Source organism: Lygodium microphyllum, chromosome 7 (assembly GCF_053477565.2).
Source record: "Lygodium microphyllum isolate KBCC chromosome 7, Lygodium_microphyllum_v1.1.10, whole genome shotgun sequence".
Taxonomy (NCBI): domain Eukaryota; kingdom Viridiplantae; phylum Streptophyta; class Polypodiopsida; order Schizaeales; family Lygodiaceae; genus Lygodium; species Lygodium microphyllum.
Window position 1 is genome coordinate 148653032 of NC_141141.1, and position 21655 is coordinate 148674686.

A 21655-nucleotide genomic window follows, 5' to 3' on the forward strand; every position below is an offset into this window, starting at 1 on the left:
TAGTGAGAGCAAAGGCTACAGACTCTTTGATCCTATCTCTAAAAAAGGGATATAGTTTAGACACATATCAAGCTGCCCATGATGTATTTGAAGGGCTGCTGCCCATTACATTTGGTGATTCAGCTAGAGTTTCAGCAAGTGAACTCAATGTTCAGTCAGCTGCTCCATTGGAAAATACAGAAAATCGGCCATTGGTTGATCTGAATACTCAGCAAAGTGCTGAAACTGAAATCCAATAAGAGCTCATACACAGTCAGGAGGCAAGACAAATGCCTAGATGATATTTACAGACTATGAAAGATAGTCATCCGGATGCACCCATGGCTGATTATCCTAGAAGGCAAGCTCGTATGCATGATATTGTACATACCATGGAGTTTGTTATGGCAGCAAGCACACTTGATGATGAGGAGCCTGAATGTTTTGAGGATGCACAACAAAGTGTGCATTGGATGGCAGCAATGCAAGCTGAATTGGATTCTATCACTAAGAATCAAACATGGGATTTAGTGTCTTTGCCCTTTAGAAAGAAAGCCATTGGAACAAAATGGGTCTACAAGCTGAAACGGAATGCAGATGGATCCATTGACAAATATAAGACAAGGATTGTAGCTAAAGACTATGCACAGAAAAAAGGCATTGACTATGAGGAGACAATTGCTTCTATTTCCCAAATGATGACCATCACGTCTATGGTTGCTTTGGCTGCCCATTATGGATGAACTGTGCATTAGTTAGATATTAAAACTACATTTTTACATAGGGAACTTCATGAGGAAGTATATGTACGGCAGCCCATTGGTTTTGCAATTGAGGGATCCGAACACTTGGTTTGCAAGTTGAAAAAAGCTTTATATGGTTTGAAACAAACTCCTAGAGCTTGGTATTCAAAGATAGATGCTTTTTCGCTTAGCCAAGGGCTTATAAACAGCTCATCTCAGTCTACCCTTTACGTATGTAAAGAGGGGAGATCCATGCTAATCATTTGTCTATATGTTGATAATCTCTTACTTACAGGGACACATGTTGATCAAATTTAAGCATTCAAACAAAATCTGCAGCAAACTTTTGACATGTCAGACTTGGGGTCTTTGCATTATTACTTGGGCATTCAATTCATACATGATGCTAGAGGTATTAGTTTATCACAGTCAAGATATATTGGTAAACTTCTTGAGAAGTTTGGCTTACAAGATTGCAAGCTAGTCTTTATACCAATGGAACCTGGACTAAAGTTGTCATTACATGATGACAGTGATCTGTTTGATATACACATATATGCTCCACCAGTTGGATGTCTTATTTACCTATGCAACACTAGGCCGGACATACAGTTTGCAGTTTTAGCCCTAAGCAGATATATGCATCAGCCATGCATGTCACATTGGCAAGCTGTTAAGTGTGTCTTTCGTTATTTACAAGGTACTAGATCTCTTGGATTGCTTTATGCCAAAGGGGGACCACTATAGTTACATGCTTTTTTTTTCTTTTTTCTTTTTTGCAGGTAAAATGTGGCTGATTATATTACTCAAAAAAACACATTACAACGGAGTGTTCTTGCTCAACAGACTAGTTGGAGCTAATGAAAGTCATAAATACATCATGTATACAAGCCTCTCAAGGTGGTCTGTGGGGACTGGAGGCAAGAAGCCATGGAGGGGGGGTGTATCGCCATCTGGGGCTGCCTACATGCATCACGAAAAATATGTCGTCCTAGTCGCCCCAAGTGTGCATGAAGTGCCATCGGAGCTCTTGACGAGCCCTAGACTTGCCCTGCACCTGATCCCATCGGCTGTAGAGGGAGTGGATGATGGAGCTCTGGAGCTCTACTAAGGTCAACTGTACTGAAAGTCTCTCTCCGCCGAAAGCCACCTCACACTGCGCCTTCCAGATATGCCAACTAGTAAGGCTCCCTATGATCTTTCATACCTCAGAGGGATCTATTGTGGGCTCTAGTACCTAGCGGATGAGTAGAGCCTCTAAACTCACCACTACGCACGACCCTGCCTCGATGATGAATATCGTGTCCTGCATTCCGGCCTCATAGGGAAGATGATGGCCCTGGCTGACCACCTGCCAGCAAAAGGCTCCCCATGAGATACATCCAAGGCTGGGTGCTATACAAAGAAGGATGCGGCATGCTTCTCTCCACATGAGCTACACCACCTCACACGACACGAGATAGTGCTTTGGGGTTTCTAGAGGTTGCTGTGTGCACTGCTTACAACCTCCCTCCTGCATCTAGGCAAGCCAACTTCCCACCGCCAAGCCTCCATGTGCCATGAGCCATAAAAAATATGATTCCCTCCTCGGCCTCCAGCTATCCCATAGGTGGCACCAAAAGGTCCGTCGAAAAGGTTCCGTGATGCTGTGCTCTGCCTAGTGCCATGGCCACTCTCTCAGATCCCACTCGAGCTCATTGAATGGCATACTCTCCCAGATCCGGAGGTGCCACTTCCTGAGCTCTTGCCTAAAGACAAAAGGATCCAACCGCCATGTCTTCCCCTGAAGGCCAATCACCCAGCTGTAGTTACATGCTTACAGTGATTCCGATTGGGCTGGTGATTATGATTCACGTCACTCCACTAGTGGCAATTGTTTCTTTCTTGGCTCATCTTGTTTATGGCTTAGCAAGAAACAATCCACTGTTGCCACATCGTCATATGAAGCTCAATACAAGGCAGCTTTCATTACCACAATTGAATGCCTATGGATTAGACGCTTGCTAGCTAATCTAGACGTATCTGTTATGGGGCCTACTCCTTTGTTCACTAACAGTCAGAGTGCCATTGCAGTGGCACGGAACCCAATGTTCCATGCACACATGAAACACATTGAGATACATTATCACTTTGTGTCAAAGAGAAGCTACATGCAGGTGATATCAACCTTGTCTATTGTCCTACCACCAGTAATGTGGCAAACATCTTCGCCAAAGCTCTTCCTCGTGACAAATTTGAAGCATTTCGTAATGCTTTAAATTTGATCTCCTTTGGTGGGGGATGATCCGTGTACTCTTGATCACTCTTCACTCCAAGGGGGTTTGTTGGGTTTTCTCACTTATGCCTCACTTACGCCTAGGCTCACATAGGAGTGTCAATGATCAGTAGGACACTGGGACACTTTTTACTCTCAGTATGAGAGGTTTTCCCCACCAGACTTATTGTCCTATTTCGTATGTACTTATGTCACACCCTTACGGTGGGTTTTCTCACTTAGGCCTCACTTACGCCTACACTCAGATGGGAGTGTCGGTGATCAACAGGACACTGGGGCACTTTTTACTCTCGGTATGAGAGGTTTTTTCCCCAATACTTATTATCTTATTTCATATGTGCTTATGTCACACACTTACGGGCACATATCATGTTCAGGTGTGAACACCCCTACAACCCTAAGGTTTAAGGGTTGTACTTTGTACTTTTAGATTACACTCTTTCAATCTATTGCATTGGGTGTCGTGCTTCACTCTCACACTGTCTATTGCACTCTGAGCTAAGCTTCAATCCTCTCTCCATCTAACAATAGCACCATATCATAACAACAATCAGGCTTTCAGACACCCAACATTATATGCTGACATATAGAGTCACCAAGAGATATCCGCATTGGGAATTGCAGTAGCTTATATCCTCTTCCAACAACTTTTGGGCCCACAAGAACAAAATTGAGGATGAATTGGAAAGCGGAATCGTTTGTACCCAAACATCTAAACACCTAGAGCAACAAAGTCCTTAAAAACTGCATTTCTATATCTGATCAATGAGTGCACTTATAATCCAAATCCATGCCAAAGGGTTCTAGTACAACCAAAGAAGATCAGTTGTTAGATACCTAAATTTACATGTCCATGAACTCCCATACAACCAGAGAACTTTAACAAAAACACAAGAGTAAGATGCATCAAATATTCTTGACAAGAGTATTAGTTTACAAGAGGACTGCAGAGACCTCTTCCAAGACACATAGGAGGAATTGCAAATTGCAAACCGCAAAAAGACTAGCCCTTTGTTAAACACTTCGATACCATAAGCACTCTTCCAAGAATGGATCTACCTCCACATGTAAGATAGTGTCAAGATGTAGATTAGTATTTGGCTAGCCTTAAACATTCTTTGTCAAATATTTTTTCCCCTAAAGAAAAGTAAATCCTATTAATGATACCTTGGAGGAAAAAACCCCTAAGCTAAAGAGCCAAGTACAATGCTCTTTCATATTCCTTCAGTTCATAAATCCAGAAGTCCAATCATACCAGTATGAATGCAAATATGATTGGTCTTCCACATAAACACACACTCCTGCCTAAATCTTTGTTTCTCACACTACTCCTGCTCAATGAGTGTAGCTCTCTTCAGGCAAAAACTTCTTGCGGCATTGGGATATTCTCTCTATTACTAAGAGGTGGTGCTCTGTACCATGAGAAAGTCCACTAATCCTCCTAGTGCTATAATTAGGTTCTGTCTCATCAGGTTTCTGTTGTGTCTATATAGTCATCCATTGAAGCCTCATATATCCATGAGAGGATCCTCATGAGGGGCGTCTGAATTTCAGAGACAGGATCATCAGAGTGGCTCAGCAACTCATGCCTGTCTCACATTGTCTCCTGAAGTGAACCCCAGTCAAACATACTAACTAAAAGGGAAATCTGCAAAGCCCAATGAGTTGTCTAAATCATCCATCTCTACTTGGGATATATCTCCTCTGATTGGATATATCCTCTCTCATACAAGATAGTCACCCCTGACCTGTCAAATTGTAGAGACCTCATAACAAAAGGACGTACGAGGGCACACATGCTATACTTATCCAATGTGCTCATGATATTCATACTAGTTTAATACATAAGAGGAGAGAAATATCCCGATCAAAACCACCCAAAATTCAAGAGAAACAAAGAAGAGACATATATTTTGAGTTAGATCTCAAAGATCCACCCGAGTTCCCATGATTCATTACTCCATTTTATGCTTGCTTTGGCATGAAAAACTAAAATGAGTGCTAGAATGGAACCTTGATCTTCAAGAAAGGTTAAAATGGGTGATTTGAAACAGATATAAAGGCAAAGAGAAAATGATAACAGAACCATATCATGGTCTTCTACTCGCATCTTGTTCCTCCCTTCACACCCCCAATGTTGGCATCATTTTCCCAGAACACAAATGGAGATAACAAATCGTTTGATGCTTGATGGACTCTCCTCTTCAAGATTCCAAGTAACACATTATTGACAAGAGGGTAGCCATCTCTCTCTCTCCCTCTTTTGGTAATGAGTGATTATATTATATCAAATGACTAAAAGAGTACAAATGTCACATGAATAAGGGAAGACAAGTGCAAAAATCAAGGTAGGGTCATTGAAGAGACCGTACTAAATCATCTCTGGTCAAGATATCAGCATGATCAAGCTACCATTGAAGAAGTCCCTTAAGCCTACCAACATGACGTTGGATGCCCAAGGTAGCATAAAAAATGAATGCATAAGTAGTGACCCCAATATGCCAACAACCCCAGAACATAAGAAAGTGAAACAGAATCTTCATATGAGGTTGCATAGGACCATGATGTTTATCCTTGCCAAAGATCCAATCAAATTGATAAATCCCAGTTCCCACCACAGCATGCCAAATGTGAGAAAGGAGGGTAGCCATCTTTTTTCTTTTCATAATATGTAATTGTATTCATTATGAAAAAGTACAAGACTACATGATTATAAGTTGCAGAACAGCTGTAGTCATCTCTCTCTCTCTCTCTCTCTCTCTCTCTCTCTCTCTCTCTCTCTCTCTCTCAATGAAGAAGTTTGAATCAATGTATAGAGTATTTACATCAAGCCTTCTTGCCAACCAAGCATGATCAAAGACCTACAACAAACCCTCATGAAGCCAAAAGGCTATGAAAATGCCATACTATAGGAACAAAAGAAAGAGATCATGAAAATGCCATAATAGCAATCCTTGCACACGATCTGAATGATGACGGACAAGGTTGCATTTCGTGCTTGTATAGAACATTCTGTATGGTACCATTTCATACCGCTCTGTACAGTTCTTGTGCGTTCAAATAGTTGACTGTTTGAAATGACCATTGTGCCTCATTTTAAAAAAGTAGACCTTGCTAAAGTGATCTAACCATTAATGCAGCCGTTGTTTCTCTTCCTCCTATCCACTTCTCCTCTTCCAAACTTCAACTTCAAAGTTCTTTTTCGATTAACTTGGGATGTACCGACACCATCAAGTGGGAAGAGTTGGCTCCCATGGTTCTTGACTAGTAGTAGTTTAAGTCCCACAAATTCTTGGGTCAAAACTCAAAAGACCAAAAGAAAGGGAAGGAGAAGAAGAAGGACAACAAGTTTAAGGAGGAGAAAGACACCATTTGGCATTTATGTAGCAGGACCACTCACTGGAAGAATGAGTGCCCCACCAAGGACAAGAAGGAAGATAAGCAAGAGAAGAACAAGGACTCCAAGTCATTAGTAGCTTTATCTAGAAGTGATTAAGACTCCTTTCTATATTTGAAGTAGCACTCATGGCCCCATACGCTCATGAGTGGATCATGGATAGTGGTGCTTCCTACCACATCACTCCGTCCACGAAAGCTATTTCCTACTTGTGTCCTATGCAAGTGTATATTCATATTGGAAACGAATCTCCATCCCACTTTAGGGCATTGGCGAGATGCAAGTTATTCCTAATGAAGTTGGTGGTGTTCATGCATCGGAGGTCTTATATGTCCCAAGCCTTGGCTATCATTTACTCTTAGTGAGCAAGATATACGGACTAGGTCTCCTTGTGGAATTTGATGCTACTTCCTCCGACATTCTAGATGACCAAACTCGATAGGTGGTGTGTCAAGAGACAAAGGACCAAGGTAATTTCGTTTGTTTAGTATGATAGGTTCGGTACGTGAACATGTAGGGTATGGAATGCACACAAAAATTCTAGAAATAAAATAAATTGTTTCATTTGCTCATTAATACACACACATACACAAAAAAATTTAGCATGCACACATATAAAATGTGCAACTTAAAGATAGATCATGGAAAGCACAAAGTTTCATGAATTAGAATTTAGAAAATAATTACAAGGCCATATAAGACGTGAAACTAGATACAAAAGGGCATCTGCCATGGTGTGTGCTATCATTGAATGCTCATAGAAGGACTCAAAATGACAAAATACAAAACAACTCATGACTCATGAGGACTCATCATCATCATCATGCCTAGATACATTGGAAGTAGGAGAGCCACCCTCACTAGAAGAGGCCTTAGATAGCTCACCTAAGTCACCATTACTGATTACATTTCCATCATCATCACACTTGGGCTCTCGAATCGGAGTATCCTCTACTCAAGCTCTCTAATTGAAGAGGCCTATGCGTTGTGGAGAAGAATGAGGAGAAAGGGGGAGAGGAAGAGGAAGAGGGATTTGGAAAAGAGAGGGAGCAGATATCTATGGATGTAACTTGAAAGTGAGAGAGAGGAAGAGGGAGAGGGATAGAGAGAGGAGAGGAAGAAAAGGTGACATAAAGGGATATGGATAAAGAGAGAGAGAGAGAGAGGAAGAGGGATAGGGATAGGGATAGGGAGAGAAAGAGAGAGATAGAGAGAGGAGAGGAAGAGAAGGGAAAGGCAAAGGGAGAGTAGGGTTATGAAGCTTGAATGGATGCTTGAGCTCAAGAGTGGGAGATTGAAGAAGATGAAATGCAATCTTGTAGAGAACAATGGTGTTCATAAACTTCGGAGACTGTAGCCCTCACTTCCTATCTCATTTCTTCTTAGTTAGAGACCGAGGTTTGGCATGCTTAGTTTGGTCACCTCAACTATGAGTACCTTTGGGAGGTAGCTTGTGATCAATTGGTTCATGGCTTACTAGATATTGGGGAGAGCCATACCTCCCTATGTGTCTTGCATTAGGGGCAAACAATATCGTAATGTCATTCCAAACAATGCTTCTCACCAATCCCCAATCCCCTTGGAGCTTTGTGTCTACAGATTTGTGTGGATCAATGTGGCAAGAGTCCCTTAAGGGGAGTACCTATTTCATACTTATTGTTAATATTTTAGCAAGATGGCTCGGCTTCTTTTTGGCAAGTCACAAGCCTTCTTCCATTTTTGAAATTGGCTTATCTTCCAAAAAAATCAATCCAGGCAAAATCTGAAGACTGCCAAGTTTGACAAAGGTGGGGTTCACCTCAACCGAAATGATTCATTTCTGTAGGAAGCAAGGGATTGATTAGGATTTTGCCAAGACCAACACCCCACAAGAGAACTGTCTTCGAGCAGAAGAACACGACTATGATTGAGATGGCAAAGACTATGTTGGGACATCGATAGCTATCCTATTGTGATATTTGATACGTTAAGCTTCCAACCGTGGAGGGGGTAGGAACACCCCATGCTTGGACATCCAAGTGATGATTGGGCACCACTTTGCTACTAGATCCTCAATCAATGGGTAATCTTCAAACTTCTTTAGAGGCAAAGGAGTGGGGGGAGTATCATCCTCATAGATGGGTTCTTGAAACCTTTCATGATGCATGAATAGGTGATCTTCCCAACGAGTGGGAGCCTGTTATTGCAAGGGAGTTTTCAATGAATTGCAATGATCTCATCAAAAGGAAACACATAAAAGGCAGCCATTACATACCAATTATGGGTTGATGACTTGCACCATGCAAGATAGAGAACCTACATTAGTTGGTGAGGCTTTGAAGTATGATCGTTGGTAGAAGGCCATGGATCGCATATTGGAGGCTATAGAGCACAAGGACACATGGGATCTTGTTCCTAGGCCTGTTTATCACAAAGTGATTGGAGTAAAGTGGGTCTTCAAGACTAGATATCACAATGATGGCACGCTAGAGAAACATAATGTCTGATTGTTGCTAGCCCAAGACAAGAGTAGCACGTTTGTTTTAATGATGAAACGTTCTGTAATTCAAATTGAAATTTCTTTCAATAGTTCTTCTCAATGTTAGAGCAATAATACAGCATGTTTACTTCAATTACAAAATGTACAAAAGAGTCGTTCTCATCAAACATGTTCGCTAAGTGGTTCTTACTCTTTTTTCTTTTTTTTTCCAGAGAAAAGTGAAATTCTATCAACACACCTCAGAACAAAGTGTCCCAAGGCAAAAACCCAATTACAAAGCAGCAACTCTTTAGCAAGCTACAACTCATTGAAATAGGCAATCAAGTGCAAATTTAAAGAATCTCTCATCTAAAAATGCATTCCATTTTTTCCACCTATGATGCTCAATCTAGCAAGCTATAACTCATTGAAATAGGCAATCAAGTGCACATTTAAAGCATCTCTCAAGTAAAAATGCATTCCATTTTTTCCACCTATTACACTTAATGACTATACTTCTAGTGAATATGATGAAGTAAAAAGACAAATGAAACATAAATTTAGACATGACATCACGTACCAAACCATCAATCTGATTGATAATGCATGCATAATGCAATGCCAGCCCAAGAGAACCTAGTGTTTCAGAATCTCCCTTTCTTAGTACATTGTCATCTTCACGAACTGCAAAGTATAATCATTTAAGCCTCTCTCTCTCTCTCTCTCTCTCTCTCTCTCTCTCTCTCTCACATGCCCCCCCTCCAAAGCGCTTGCTAGCCTGGGCCCCGAGACCCTCCCCAAGGCTCTCCTAGAAGGTTGCCAAATTAAAGAATAATCAAATATAGAAGAGACTGTCTGGTCAGCATGCAAAAGTTATATACACAACTACAAAGACTGTATGCAAAAACCATTTGAACCTCTGTGTTTATTTCTCTATCTCTCAATCGTAAACCTATGCGGATCTTTTAATAGAGTAGGAGAACTAGGATCTCTTGTATAAATAGACGACACTACTCTAATTATTTTTCTATCCATAATAAGGTATACCATGCATTAGTTCTGTTCATCACTTTGTTCATTTGGGTCACTTTGGCTAATCAAATATACAAGAGATTATTTGGCCAACATGCAAAAGTCATATACACAACTACAAAGTCCATATGCAAAAACCATTTGAACCTCTGTGTTTCTTTCTCTCTCTCAATTGTACAATCAATTGGAGAGTGAGAAGTAGTAGTTCTCACTCTCATAAGATCATGCAAAGATGTACATGCATAACTTATTGTACAATAAAAACAATTCATTTTCTTATAAGATAAGAATAGAAAGAGGAAAAATCAGCCTTTCTTTGTTGATAAGTAGTAATATATCGATATGGCTTGCTTCTTGTTCTTAAAATGGAATAAGAACTTGAGAAGGAGAGATTCTAATGAATTTACAAGTCTATTGTCTTGTGAAACAACAACGAAAGAAGAGAAAATATAGTGGCATCTGATGATGTAGAAATGTAAGATGATGATGTAGATGGATGAGCCAACTTTAGGGTATCTCTAGCTGATATACAAGAGTTTACAACCAAGAAGATTAGTGTAGAATGATGAAGAACAAGCTCTCTTTATAAGAGAAAGTGGAGAGCTAGTACAAAAAGGGAATGTGGAGTAGCACAAGACAAGTGTCCCAGCCACATATCATAAGGTGTGACAAGTAGTAGGACACTTAGAAGCTTCTGTAATACTTTCTTATCCATGGCATTTCTAACAATCAAATTTAGTAAGCATTGCGAGAATAGAAAACTTGTCATTTTTAGAATATTATCCCTATTTTTTAGGACTAGCATTTTTAAAACCAATCTAAGGCTTCTAAATTTTAGGGATCTTCTAAAATTTAGAAATCTTCCCGATATGGGTGGTATGTGAAAGCTCCTATGAATACTTATAGAAACAATGTTGCAATCTTCATGTGAGTTTTCTATGCAAAAATATGTGCATTTTAAGCTTTCAATTTACATACACATTCTATAAACATTTCATGATCATACCATCTTGCTGATTGTAATTGTTTATTGTGGCAGATGAGCAAACTCCAACTATGAAAGATACTTTTTCTATTGTGACTTAAGTTCACAAATATAAGCTTTGAATATATCCAAAAGAGAGAGATTCACCACCTTTGTTTAGCCGTTAGTTTGAGGATGAAAATATGACAATAATTTTAAAGTGGTTTTTAAGTTTTCAAATAAAGGCGCCAAAAGTTACTTGTGAATTTGAAATCTTTCTCTGAGATTATTTTAAAAGGTATTCCATGTAATTTGAAGATATGTTAAACGAAAAGTCTTATAGATTGTGAGGATTTCAATTTTATGACATGGAATAAAATAATGTTGAATCTATCAATTATGATCTAAATTATATTATGTCCTTGAGGTGTTCTTGGAATATATATCTAAGATGAAATCCATTGTGAAAAATTTCCATGGATCATTAAGCATTATCAAAGATTACAACAATCCTAAAGTCTTCTTCTTGTCATACTTGGTGGCATTGCAAGAGATTGCAACAATCTTGGACTCTTCCTATCATACTCAGGTTTTTGACATGCTAAACAAGCCTCAATAAAGTTATATGTATCTCTTTGTAATATTAGCTAATAAAAGAAATGCTCGATTGCAATTAGTCGCTACCATTTCTCTATGCTTTGCATAAGAAGGCTCATAACTTTCTTTAAATACTTTCTATTGAACAAAAAAGACACAAATGTAATATGATAAGATAAGAGTCTTTGATAGAATAATCTAAATAGTTTCTTGCTACAAATTTGTCCAAACTGTTAGAAAATCAACATCTTGGTCATAGGTATTCTTCATCACTTGAAAATCTCCATGATATGCCATTGCAATGGTTGCGATGTGAGATACTCTAGAAAGTGCATATGCAACTACGTTATGTTTTTTCGGAGTGTACATAATTTGAAAATGAAACATAGACAAGAAATTTTACCATCTTACATGTTTTTCTTACAAATGCTTTCAAGTCTTGAAATACTTCATGCTTTGATCATTGGTTTTTTACAACAAATTCATTGTCTAAAATATAATTCTTTTATATCTTCAAAGCATGAATCACAAGTAATAGATCTTTTTTTCTTCTCCACATCTTTTAGACGGTGGCTTTCAAAGGCCATGGCATAGTCTTCTTAATTTAACATTGCACCAATACAATCACTGCATGTATCTGCTTCCAGTACAAATGGTTTCACTAAATCACGAATGATAAGAACAGGTCTAGAGTCTAGAAGTAAGGAATGTTTCTAGCTTTGTGAAGGCTACCTTTGTCTCCATTTAAAGCTTAGCAAACTTCAGCCAAAGTTTCCATCTCTTTGTTCTTTAATCCAAGCTTTTTAGCCAACTCTAAGGAAATAAGTTTTCATTTGCTCCAATGTCTTTTAAGAGTAGTGCTTGCTTACCTTTCGAATATCCCTAACCTTTTCCTGGTTTGTGCATCTCTGGATTATGACTTGTATTCGCAACTTTATCATTGACAATATTAATTGTTACTGGTGACTCAACTTGTTGCTGAAAACATTGCTTTGTTCTTTGTTTAGATATTGCTTCGCTATGTGGCCTGTTTGTCCACATTTAAAGCAATAAATGATTAATTTTCTTCAAATTTTTGCATCTACAAGCTGTTGAGACAAGGCAACAGCAGTAGATGGAATATTTTCTTTAATTATTCATGAAGAAAGTCTGAATTTTCTCTCTCCTCAGCATTCTCTCCCGTCTCCTAGCCTTTCTACAACTTTACTTTGAAGATTACAGCATTGAGATCACCAGAGGCTAAAAAATTTCAAATCTCTCTGCTGTAAACCCTAATCTGCAACAAAAATTAGGGTTTAGCAACAGCCTCGGGAAGTGTGCCAGAAATTAGAAGCTCAAAGACTTGGATTCAACAAGGCTGAAGCTGCTTTTAGCCTATTGAACTGGAGGAACCAGCAAATAATTCAATTTGGGGCATTTTCCATCTCCATCAAAGCGGGTGTAGACCAATTGATTGTCTGAATCACAAGGCAAATCAGATTAAGGACTTGCTCATCATTTTGAATAACAACAGGAGGTGGAATACCGAAACGGATTGGGAGAATCCCATTGTACATCAACTTCTTATTCAATTAAGTTAAATAAATAGCGAAAGAGACGCCAGTTTTGGGGCCAACAGGGTGTGTAATGTCCAAGATTATATAGTTAAGTCTACTTTTCAGTTTTTTAAATTTGTTAATTGCTGTAAATAGTACGCAATGTTGTGTTACTATAATGCCTTGTGGAAATTCCAATCCACTATTCTGCTTTTGATGCATTTTCGCACTGGAATCGAGGACAATTGCAAGGATTTTAAGGGAGAGAGATGTCGTGAGGACATGTATTTTTGAAACATCACTTAACATGTGGATTGACTTTTAGTCACATGGTTAAGTAAATGTTGCATATGTGAGGTGTAGCTGAGATTAGAGTAAATTTACGAGCTCCAGAATTGAGAAAATCACGGGATGTCAAAAGGTAAAAGTTGCTATAAATTATGCCGCATAGGTACTTGGTGATATCTGGTCTCACTTGTTGGCCTAGATCATTCATTTGGCCATAAATGTCAAAAAGTGTCACTAGAAAAGTAGCGTTGAATGATAACTAACATTAATCTGATGGTCAAAGATGAGGCAGAGACACTTGGGAATACAAGTTGCCTAGCCAATTTAATTATAGGCCAATTAAGATTATTTTTCAAGACACTGAAGTAATTATTAGATTAATTTTCACTATTTAAAGACCAAAAATTAATGTTTAATTTTGGATAATGTTGCAAAAACCATTCACGAAGGCTGCCACTTGTCAAAAATGCCCATACAAGACTTAAAAACGTCTTTAGAGGGAGGAGACGTATTTTTAGTAGATTCAACCAGCAAGAGAGAGGAAGGAGATGCTGCTGGTCTGATTTGCAGCAATTGGAGGATCTTCTAAGGTAGTCAAGGGCAAGAAAAGACCAATCAGCAACAGGTGACAGCATCTACAGGTTGTTGAGGCAAGGCAGGAACAGTAAATGACTGATTTTCTTCAATTTTTTGCATCTATAAGCTCTTGAGCAATGTTATGTTAACTATGATGCCTTGTGGAAATTCCAATCTACTATTTTGCTTTTGATGCATTTCGTAGTGCACTCGAGGACAATTGGAAGGATTTTAAGGGGAAGGGTTGTCATGAGGACATCTATTTTTGAAACCTCACTTAACATGTCGATTGATTTTTAATCACATGGTTAAGTAAATGTTACACATGTGAGTTGTAAGGTTAGAGTAAATTTATAAGCCCGAGATCCGAGGAAATCACAAGATATCAAAGCAAAAGTTACTATAAGTTGTGCCACACATGTACTTGGTGGTATTTGGTGACACTTGTTGGCCTAGGTCATTCATTTGGCCATAAATATCAGTTGGTGACACTAGGAATGTAGCGTTTAATGGTACCTAATGCCAATCTAATGGTTAAAGACAGCATAAAGACACTGGAGAATGGATGTTGCCTAGCCAATTTAATTATTAGCTAGTTAGATCATTTTCAGAACACTGAATTTGTAGATTAATTTTCACTATTTAAAGATTAAAAATTTACTATTTAATTCTAGATAATGCTAGAAAAATCATTTGGAAAGATTGCTACTTGTCAAAAATGCCCATGCAAGATTGAAAAACGTCTTTAGAGGTTGGAGAGGCATTTTTAGTGGATTCAACCAGCAAAAGAAAGGAAGGAGATGTTGCTAGTCTGATTTGCAGCCATCGAAGGACCTTCTGAGGTAGCCAGGGGCAAAAGAAGACCAATCAATAGCAGGTGACAACATCTACAGATTATTGAGACAGGGAAGCAGCAGTAAATGACTCATTTTCTTCAATTATTTGCATCTACAAGCTGTTGACACAAGGTAGCAACAGTGGATGATAGATTTTTTTCAGTCTTCCAGAAGAAAGTCTGAATTTTCTCTCTCCTCAACATTCTCTCTCATCTCTCACCCTTTCTACAATCTTGCTCCGAAGATTACAGCATTGAGATCACCAAAGACTGAGAAATTTCAAATCTCTTTGCTGTAAACCCTAATCTGCAGCAGAAATTAAGATTTAGCAGCAACCTCAGAAATGTGCCAGAAATAGGAAGCTACAAGACTTGAATTGAACAGGGCTGAAGTTATTTTTAGCCTATTCAAGTGAAGGGACCAGCAAATAATTCAATTTGGTGCATTTTCCATCTCCATCAAAGCAGGTGAAGACCAATTGATTGTCCGAATCAAGGAGCAAATCAGATTAAAGACTTGCTTATCATTTTGAACAAGGGGAGTTGGAACACCGAAAGGGGCGCCAGTTTTGGGGCCAACAAGGTGTCCAATGTCCAAGATTAGATGGTAAAGTATACTTTTTCAGTTTTGTGAATTGATTCATTGCTGTAAATAGTGCACAATGTTGTGTTAACTATGATGTCTTGTGGAAATTCCAATCCACTATTTTGCTTTTGAAGCATTCCGAAGTACATTGGAGAACAATTGCAAAGATTTTAAGGGGGAGGGTTGTCATGAGCACATGTATTTTTGAAACCTCACTTAACATGTCGATTGATTTTTAATCACATGGTTCAGTAAATGTTACACATGTGAGGTGTAACTAAGGTTAGAGTAAATTTACGAGCGCGGGATGCGAGGAAATCACGGGATGTCAAAGGCAAAAGTTGCTATAAGTTGTGCCGCCATAGAAACATGAAACGGAAAACAGGAACGGGAAACGGGGACGGGGACAGAAACGGAAACAGGAATGCCAAACCTAGGAAACGGGGACATGGGAACGGGAATGGCATTAAAAAAATTAAAATTCATGAAAAAAAATTAATATTTCACTCATAATCCATGTGGACTCTAGAGTCTTAAAACTTAAAACCAAGGTATATAATCCACAATGACAAATCATTTTAAGTTTTAGCTTTAAGATATCATGCGTCATTCTAAAACTACTCATTAGAAATTGAATTGCAACTTACAAGGTTCAAGAAGTAAGCTATTCAATTATAAATAATAAAATACATAATACATATGTCATAAATGATAAAATAATAAACAATGAACTAAACTTTAAACTTTAAAGTCTAAGCTAAAAGAACATGCCTATGGTTCCATTGCCAAAAAACTTAAAAGATTACAAATATGAAATTGGAAGTCTAATCTTTGAAAGAACATGCTCATTGTCCCAAAAAAGACTACAAATATAAAGTCTAATCTCTAGACTGAAGCAAAATGCAGCATGCCAAAATAGCCCAAAGAGCAACTGCAAGACTGCAAGACTCAAGTACAAATATAATATCGGCATGGCACAACTGTCAACAGCCTAAGTGTCACACTGTCATCAATTATCAAAATATCATATACAATGTACATGTGTCATGTATCATGAGACTCATGATAAGTAAACTAAATCAAAGATCATGATCATGACCTAGGGCTGCTCTAGCTACTCCTGAAGTGCCAGCCTCATCATCGTGTGTACCATGAATTGCTACATCTCCCTCAACATCAACATGCGTCTCCTCTTCTTGCTGCATCTCCCACTCTGTGAATGGATCGGACTTTGTTGTCATACTGTTACATAACATCCTCAAATTAGCACTAACGAATACTAGATCGTTTGCCCTCTCCATACCAGCACGGTTCCTCTTCTTTGAAGCAATGTGAGCGTATGTACTTCACAATTGCTCCAAACAAGAGGAGCTAACTAACTGACTCAAAATACGGATGGCTAGTTGCTGCAACTCAGGACCATCTGAATCATAGTCCTCCCACCACAAGTTGCCTAGTGCCTGCTACGTGACAGCATCCAATCCATATCCTCTTGCATCAGTAAGTGTCTGCCAATCTTGGTAGTGTACTCCAGGAACCTCGGTGGCCCCTTGGCGACTGCCGTGGCCGGCCATAGCCACTCTCCTAGATCCCACTCCAGCTCATCAAGTAGTCTGCTCTCCCAAATCCAAAGGCGCCACTCCCTGAGCTTCCTCCAGAAAACATAGGGGTCCAGTCGCCATGTCTTCCCCTGAAGACCCACTGCCCGAATCCTCCTCCACGAAAGGCTAGCTATCCCCTCATATGCTGCCCTCTGTCAAGGGCCAAACACCCCCCCTCCTGAACGGTGAAGAAAATCCCCTGTGGAGCGCTGCCTATCCTACCTCCCACCCGTAGGGGGATGCTTGCTGGTGAAAACCTAGCAACCCATATCTCCTCGGGCTCTATCGACTCTCATATCGGGGGAGAAAGCCACTCTAGAGATATCGTTGCGTCTATCTCCCTTCTCCTCAACTCCACTCCTCTCTGGCAGCCTGATACACGCTGCAGCACCTCCTCGTCCACTATCCTGTATACCTCCTGCCAAGTCCTGATGGCACGGGCCGGGCCGGCCTCCCAACCAGCCCACTCAATGTGGGGGCACTCGCCAATCTGGACCCCTTCCTGATCTTTGATCTGCGGTTTTTAGATCACCGGTTGATGATCTATCTCCTCTTGAAGGCTTGGGCAGCTCTAGATTAGGGCCTTACGGAGGCCCTACCACACACAGAGTAAGCTACGTAGAAAAGGTGATCTGGGAGCGGTGATCTCGGTTGACGTGAAGATCCCATCTCAGGGACGGCCTCCACTCCCCGCCAAGTCTTGGTCAACAATCCTGAAGACCCTCCTGCAATGAAACTTTCTAGGTCGGCCCACCTAGTGTGAGGCCACGGACAACTAGCTTGCCCAAGAGAGCCATACTCTGATACTCTGGGTCTATGATCCTCAGCCCTCCCTCTGACCAATGCCGTATGATGGTCACCCACGCCACCTTGGCCCTGCAATCGCTCGAGCCATCTAACCCTGACCAAAGGACATTCCGCACTGGGTGGCGAAGCTGCACTACACAAGACAAGGAGAAGCACCAACACGAGGCAATGTACCAAGCCATCGCTAGGAGGATCTAGTTGACCACCAAGGCTCGGCCCGCTAGTGAAAGGCAAGCCGTGCTCCAGTAGGTTAGCTTTCTCCGAATAGAATCAAGGACCCGAAGAAACTGCTGGGCAGGAGTGATGTCGAGTCCCACTTGGAACCCTGGGTATCCGACGGTCTGCCCTCTGCTCACCCATCTAAACCCCAAGTGGATGCCCCACTCCGTGCTAGAGTCCGGATCTGTGAGGAAACCAACCGACTTTCGCCAGTTGATTTTCACTCCGGCTGAAGAACAGAACACGTCAAGAGCCAGCCTCACTCTCTCCAACATCAACTCATCTTCCTCAATGTAGAGTGCTGTGTCATCTCCGTACTCTGAGTCTAACAACTCAGACTCCGCTCTCACTCAAAGTCGAATGCCGCGTAATGGCCTCACACGTGACCGGAAGTGAGACATCGACTCTCCAAAGAGTAGAAACAGGTATGGGGCCAGAGGGCAGCCCTGTCGGACCAATCTCTCTAACTGAAACTCCTCCCCTTGCCTTCCAGCTATGAAAACGCTATTAGTGACCGATCTGTAAAGTGCAGAGACCCCGTGAATCCAAACCTGGGGGAAACCCAATCTCACCATGGTGCCCTCTAGGAAATCCCAGTACACAGTGTCATCAACTTTCTCAAAATCCAAAAGTAGTACGGCTAGTCTCTGCCCACTCTGCTGAGCCCACTCTGTCGCCTCAAAGAAGGTGAAAACATTGTCTAGGATGCTCCTATTCTGGACAAAGCCTATCTATGTGTAATGGATGATGTCTGGAAGCACAGGGCGTAGTCGCCTATCAATCATCTTTGCCAGTGCCTTATAGGCCATTGACAATAAGGTGATCGGTCTCCACTAAGAAAGCTCCAACTGGTCTCCCCCTTTGAGAAGAAGATTGATAAGGCCTGCGGAAAGACTTCCTAGCATCTGTCCTGAAGTGAAAATCTCCTGGAAGGCCATCAGTAGGGGGTTCTTCACCACTTCCCAGTAGGTAGTATAAAAGGCCTTAGAGAGGCCATCCTCTCCCGGGCATTTCTGCCCATCCTGTGAATGAAAAGCCTCCTCTAGTTCCTTCTCTGTGAAGGGGACTAGGATGGAGCGTCCCATCTCCTCTATGACGAGGGACGGGATGTGATCCTAGACCTGCTATCTACATCGTTGTCCTCTAGCTGACGTTGCCTCCTGCTAGAAAAGGCGTCTGTAGTAGTCGGTGGCTATCTCCATCACCTCATCTGGGCTAGAACAAGTCCTCCCATACTAATCCCGGAGGCTGCGTATCTACTCTCCTGCGGTGGGAGGCTGGTGCACCTGGAAAAACTCCCTAGACATCGTGTCCCTCTTCTGAGCCTAGAAGGCTGCTGAGATACAAAAAGAGAACTCCGAACACCTGTCGTCTAGGCCAACAATGGCTGCTTGCGCGCGCATCTCCTGTGCATCGAGGGTGGGATCCCTTGGTGCCTACTATAATAATCTCTGCATGGCTGCAAGGTCCCGCCGGAGTGCTCTCTCCTCCTCCTAGCTCTGCTGCCTGGCCTGTATAGCTGCCACTTGGCAGATTCTGCTCGATTTGGCTAGGACCTCTGCAACCTCCTCTACGATCCGGTCCCTCCTGTCCCACTTCTTGCTCCAAACCTGCTCTATCTGTCTCGTCACCTTCTCCCTCCTATAGATCGAGTCAAGGATGCGACAAAATCATGTGTCAAGGGCAAACGCTAGGGGATAAAGTGTCAGGAGAACTGGGCAATGATCGAACAACGTGGTGCCCGCCAACTGCTCAATCTGGCCTCCACGAGAGCCTCCCCACTCTCCCACATAAAACCTATCCAAACGTTCCAACAAGACTCCACCTAGCCGCCTGTATCCCCAAGAGAAGTCCAGCGACCTCTCCCTCCTATGAAAGGCAGGGTCTCTCCAAGCATCCGACTGCCAATAGAAAGGCCTCCCATGCCTCCTGCTGCTCCCCCGCCATGCTCTGGTAGTTTCTACCTCTGCCCTCTGGTCCTCCAAAGCCTCCAGGTTGTTGAAATCTCCTCCAACGATCCAAGAGTCTATCTCTGGGAGTCCATCCGCGATCTCCACCCACAACCTGCTGCGTGCCCTAACCTCCATAGAGGCATAGACATTGAGCACTCCAAGGTACGAGTCCCCAATGTCCAATCTGATCCAAGAACCCTCCCTGCCACTATCGTCCCGTGGTCTCGTACACAAGCGGTGCGACTCATGCCAATAGAAGTAGCTTGTGCAACGTGACGGGCGGCGGAGTTTCTCCTGCAATGCATAACTAGTTGAAAGTATCAAAGAGCCATCATACCTCATATACGCTCATGCAAGAACTCCAAAGCAGCTTGCGATATTTTGGAGCTCATGTTTGCAGCTTATAATAAAGCCAAAATCTCCTATGTATGGAGAGAACTGGTTAATGCACGTATGGATGAGGGTGACAGCATGACTGATCACCTCATACGTTTGCAGGATATCCGTGAGCAATTGTTGAACATTGATGAGCAGATTTTGGATGCAAAAATGGTGAATGTCACTTTGAACTTAGTCCTTCAGTTTTCACACCTCGTTGAATTTATCTTTCTTTTTTTTTCCAAGGGGGGGAAGAGTAGGGAAACGACATCTTACTTTTGTGGAGTTAAAAGGCCTCTTATTACAAGAGAAGTAGACTTGGAGAAATGTTGTTGTAAGGACAGGAGATGTTGCCATACTCTCTAAATATAAGGGCAAAGGCAAAGTGAAGCAATTTGCAAAAAATCGGTAAAAGGCTAATTGGAGGCAACAATCAAACAAGGCTACCCAAGACATGAGAAGGCAAAGAAAAAGGGAAAATGCCACTATTGTAAAAAACTAGGACATTATATTGATGAATCCAAGAAAATCTTAGCCAAGGAGAAGAAAAATGACTTCGGTTTGGCTATTTAGGAGGCATCCACTACTCAATCTTCAGATGGAGATGCTAAAGCCAACTTTGTAGAGATCTGTGCTTTCTTGACATGCAATTATGACACCAAGGTTGATGTTTTCGGATGTTTGCATGCATAGCATATGCTTATGTGCCTAAAGAGCTTTGTGGAAAGCTAGATGAGAAGGCACTTAAATGTATTTTTGTTGGATATAGTGTTCGTATGATCCTCACTTGAAAGGTTTTTGTTAGCAAAGATGTTATTTTTGCCGATATGTGGCATATTCTCATGATCAGTTTGAAATGCTAGCCATCTATGAGAATGCTAATCTTTGAGGGTCTTTTGCCACTTGCATTGGGATTTGTGCCTACTCTAAATGCAACAAGAGATGCATTACACCATGTTGAGCCTACCCCACAGGCCCAAAATCAGCCTCTATCTGATCCAGTTGCTCCTAGAGTAGTGGATGACACAGTTCTAAAAGAAAGCGCTACTATACATACAACCAAAATAGTCCCAAGATGGCTCTTATAGACTCTTAAAGACAGTCACATGGATGCTCCTTTGCCTCAACGTACAAGTTTCAATGCAAGAAATGCAAAAGCGGCACATTTTATTGATATAGGCCATCTTATTGATGATGATGAAGCATATGTTTTTGCTAGTACTCTTTTGGATGAAGCTGAGTCTACATGTTTTGAGGATGCACGACAAGATGTGCATTGGGTGCAAGCCATGAGTGATGAGATGCTCTCTACTGAGCAAAATAACATATGGCATCTTGTTCACTTGCGTTCTGGTAAAAAGGCCATTGGCACACATCGGGTTTACAAGCCGAAAAGAAAATCTAATGAATCAACTGATAAAAACAAGGCAAGG

General features: G+C 41.2%; 1 protein-coding gene across 1 annotated transcript in view; it reads right to left on the minus strand.

Annotated features, from left to right (window-relative positions):
- Window positions 1–21655, minus strand: part of LOC148034072 (protein PSK SIMULATOR 1-like) — a 207740-nt gene that overhangs the window by 12683 nt on the left and 173402 nt on the right. Inside the window, exon 8 of the mRNA XM_087682064.1 lies at window positions 9433–9536. Within this exon, the coding sequence (XP_087538190.1) occupies window positions 9433–9536 (104 nt within the window). The remainder of the gene's footprint in view (window positions 1–9432; window positions 9537–21655) is intronic.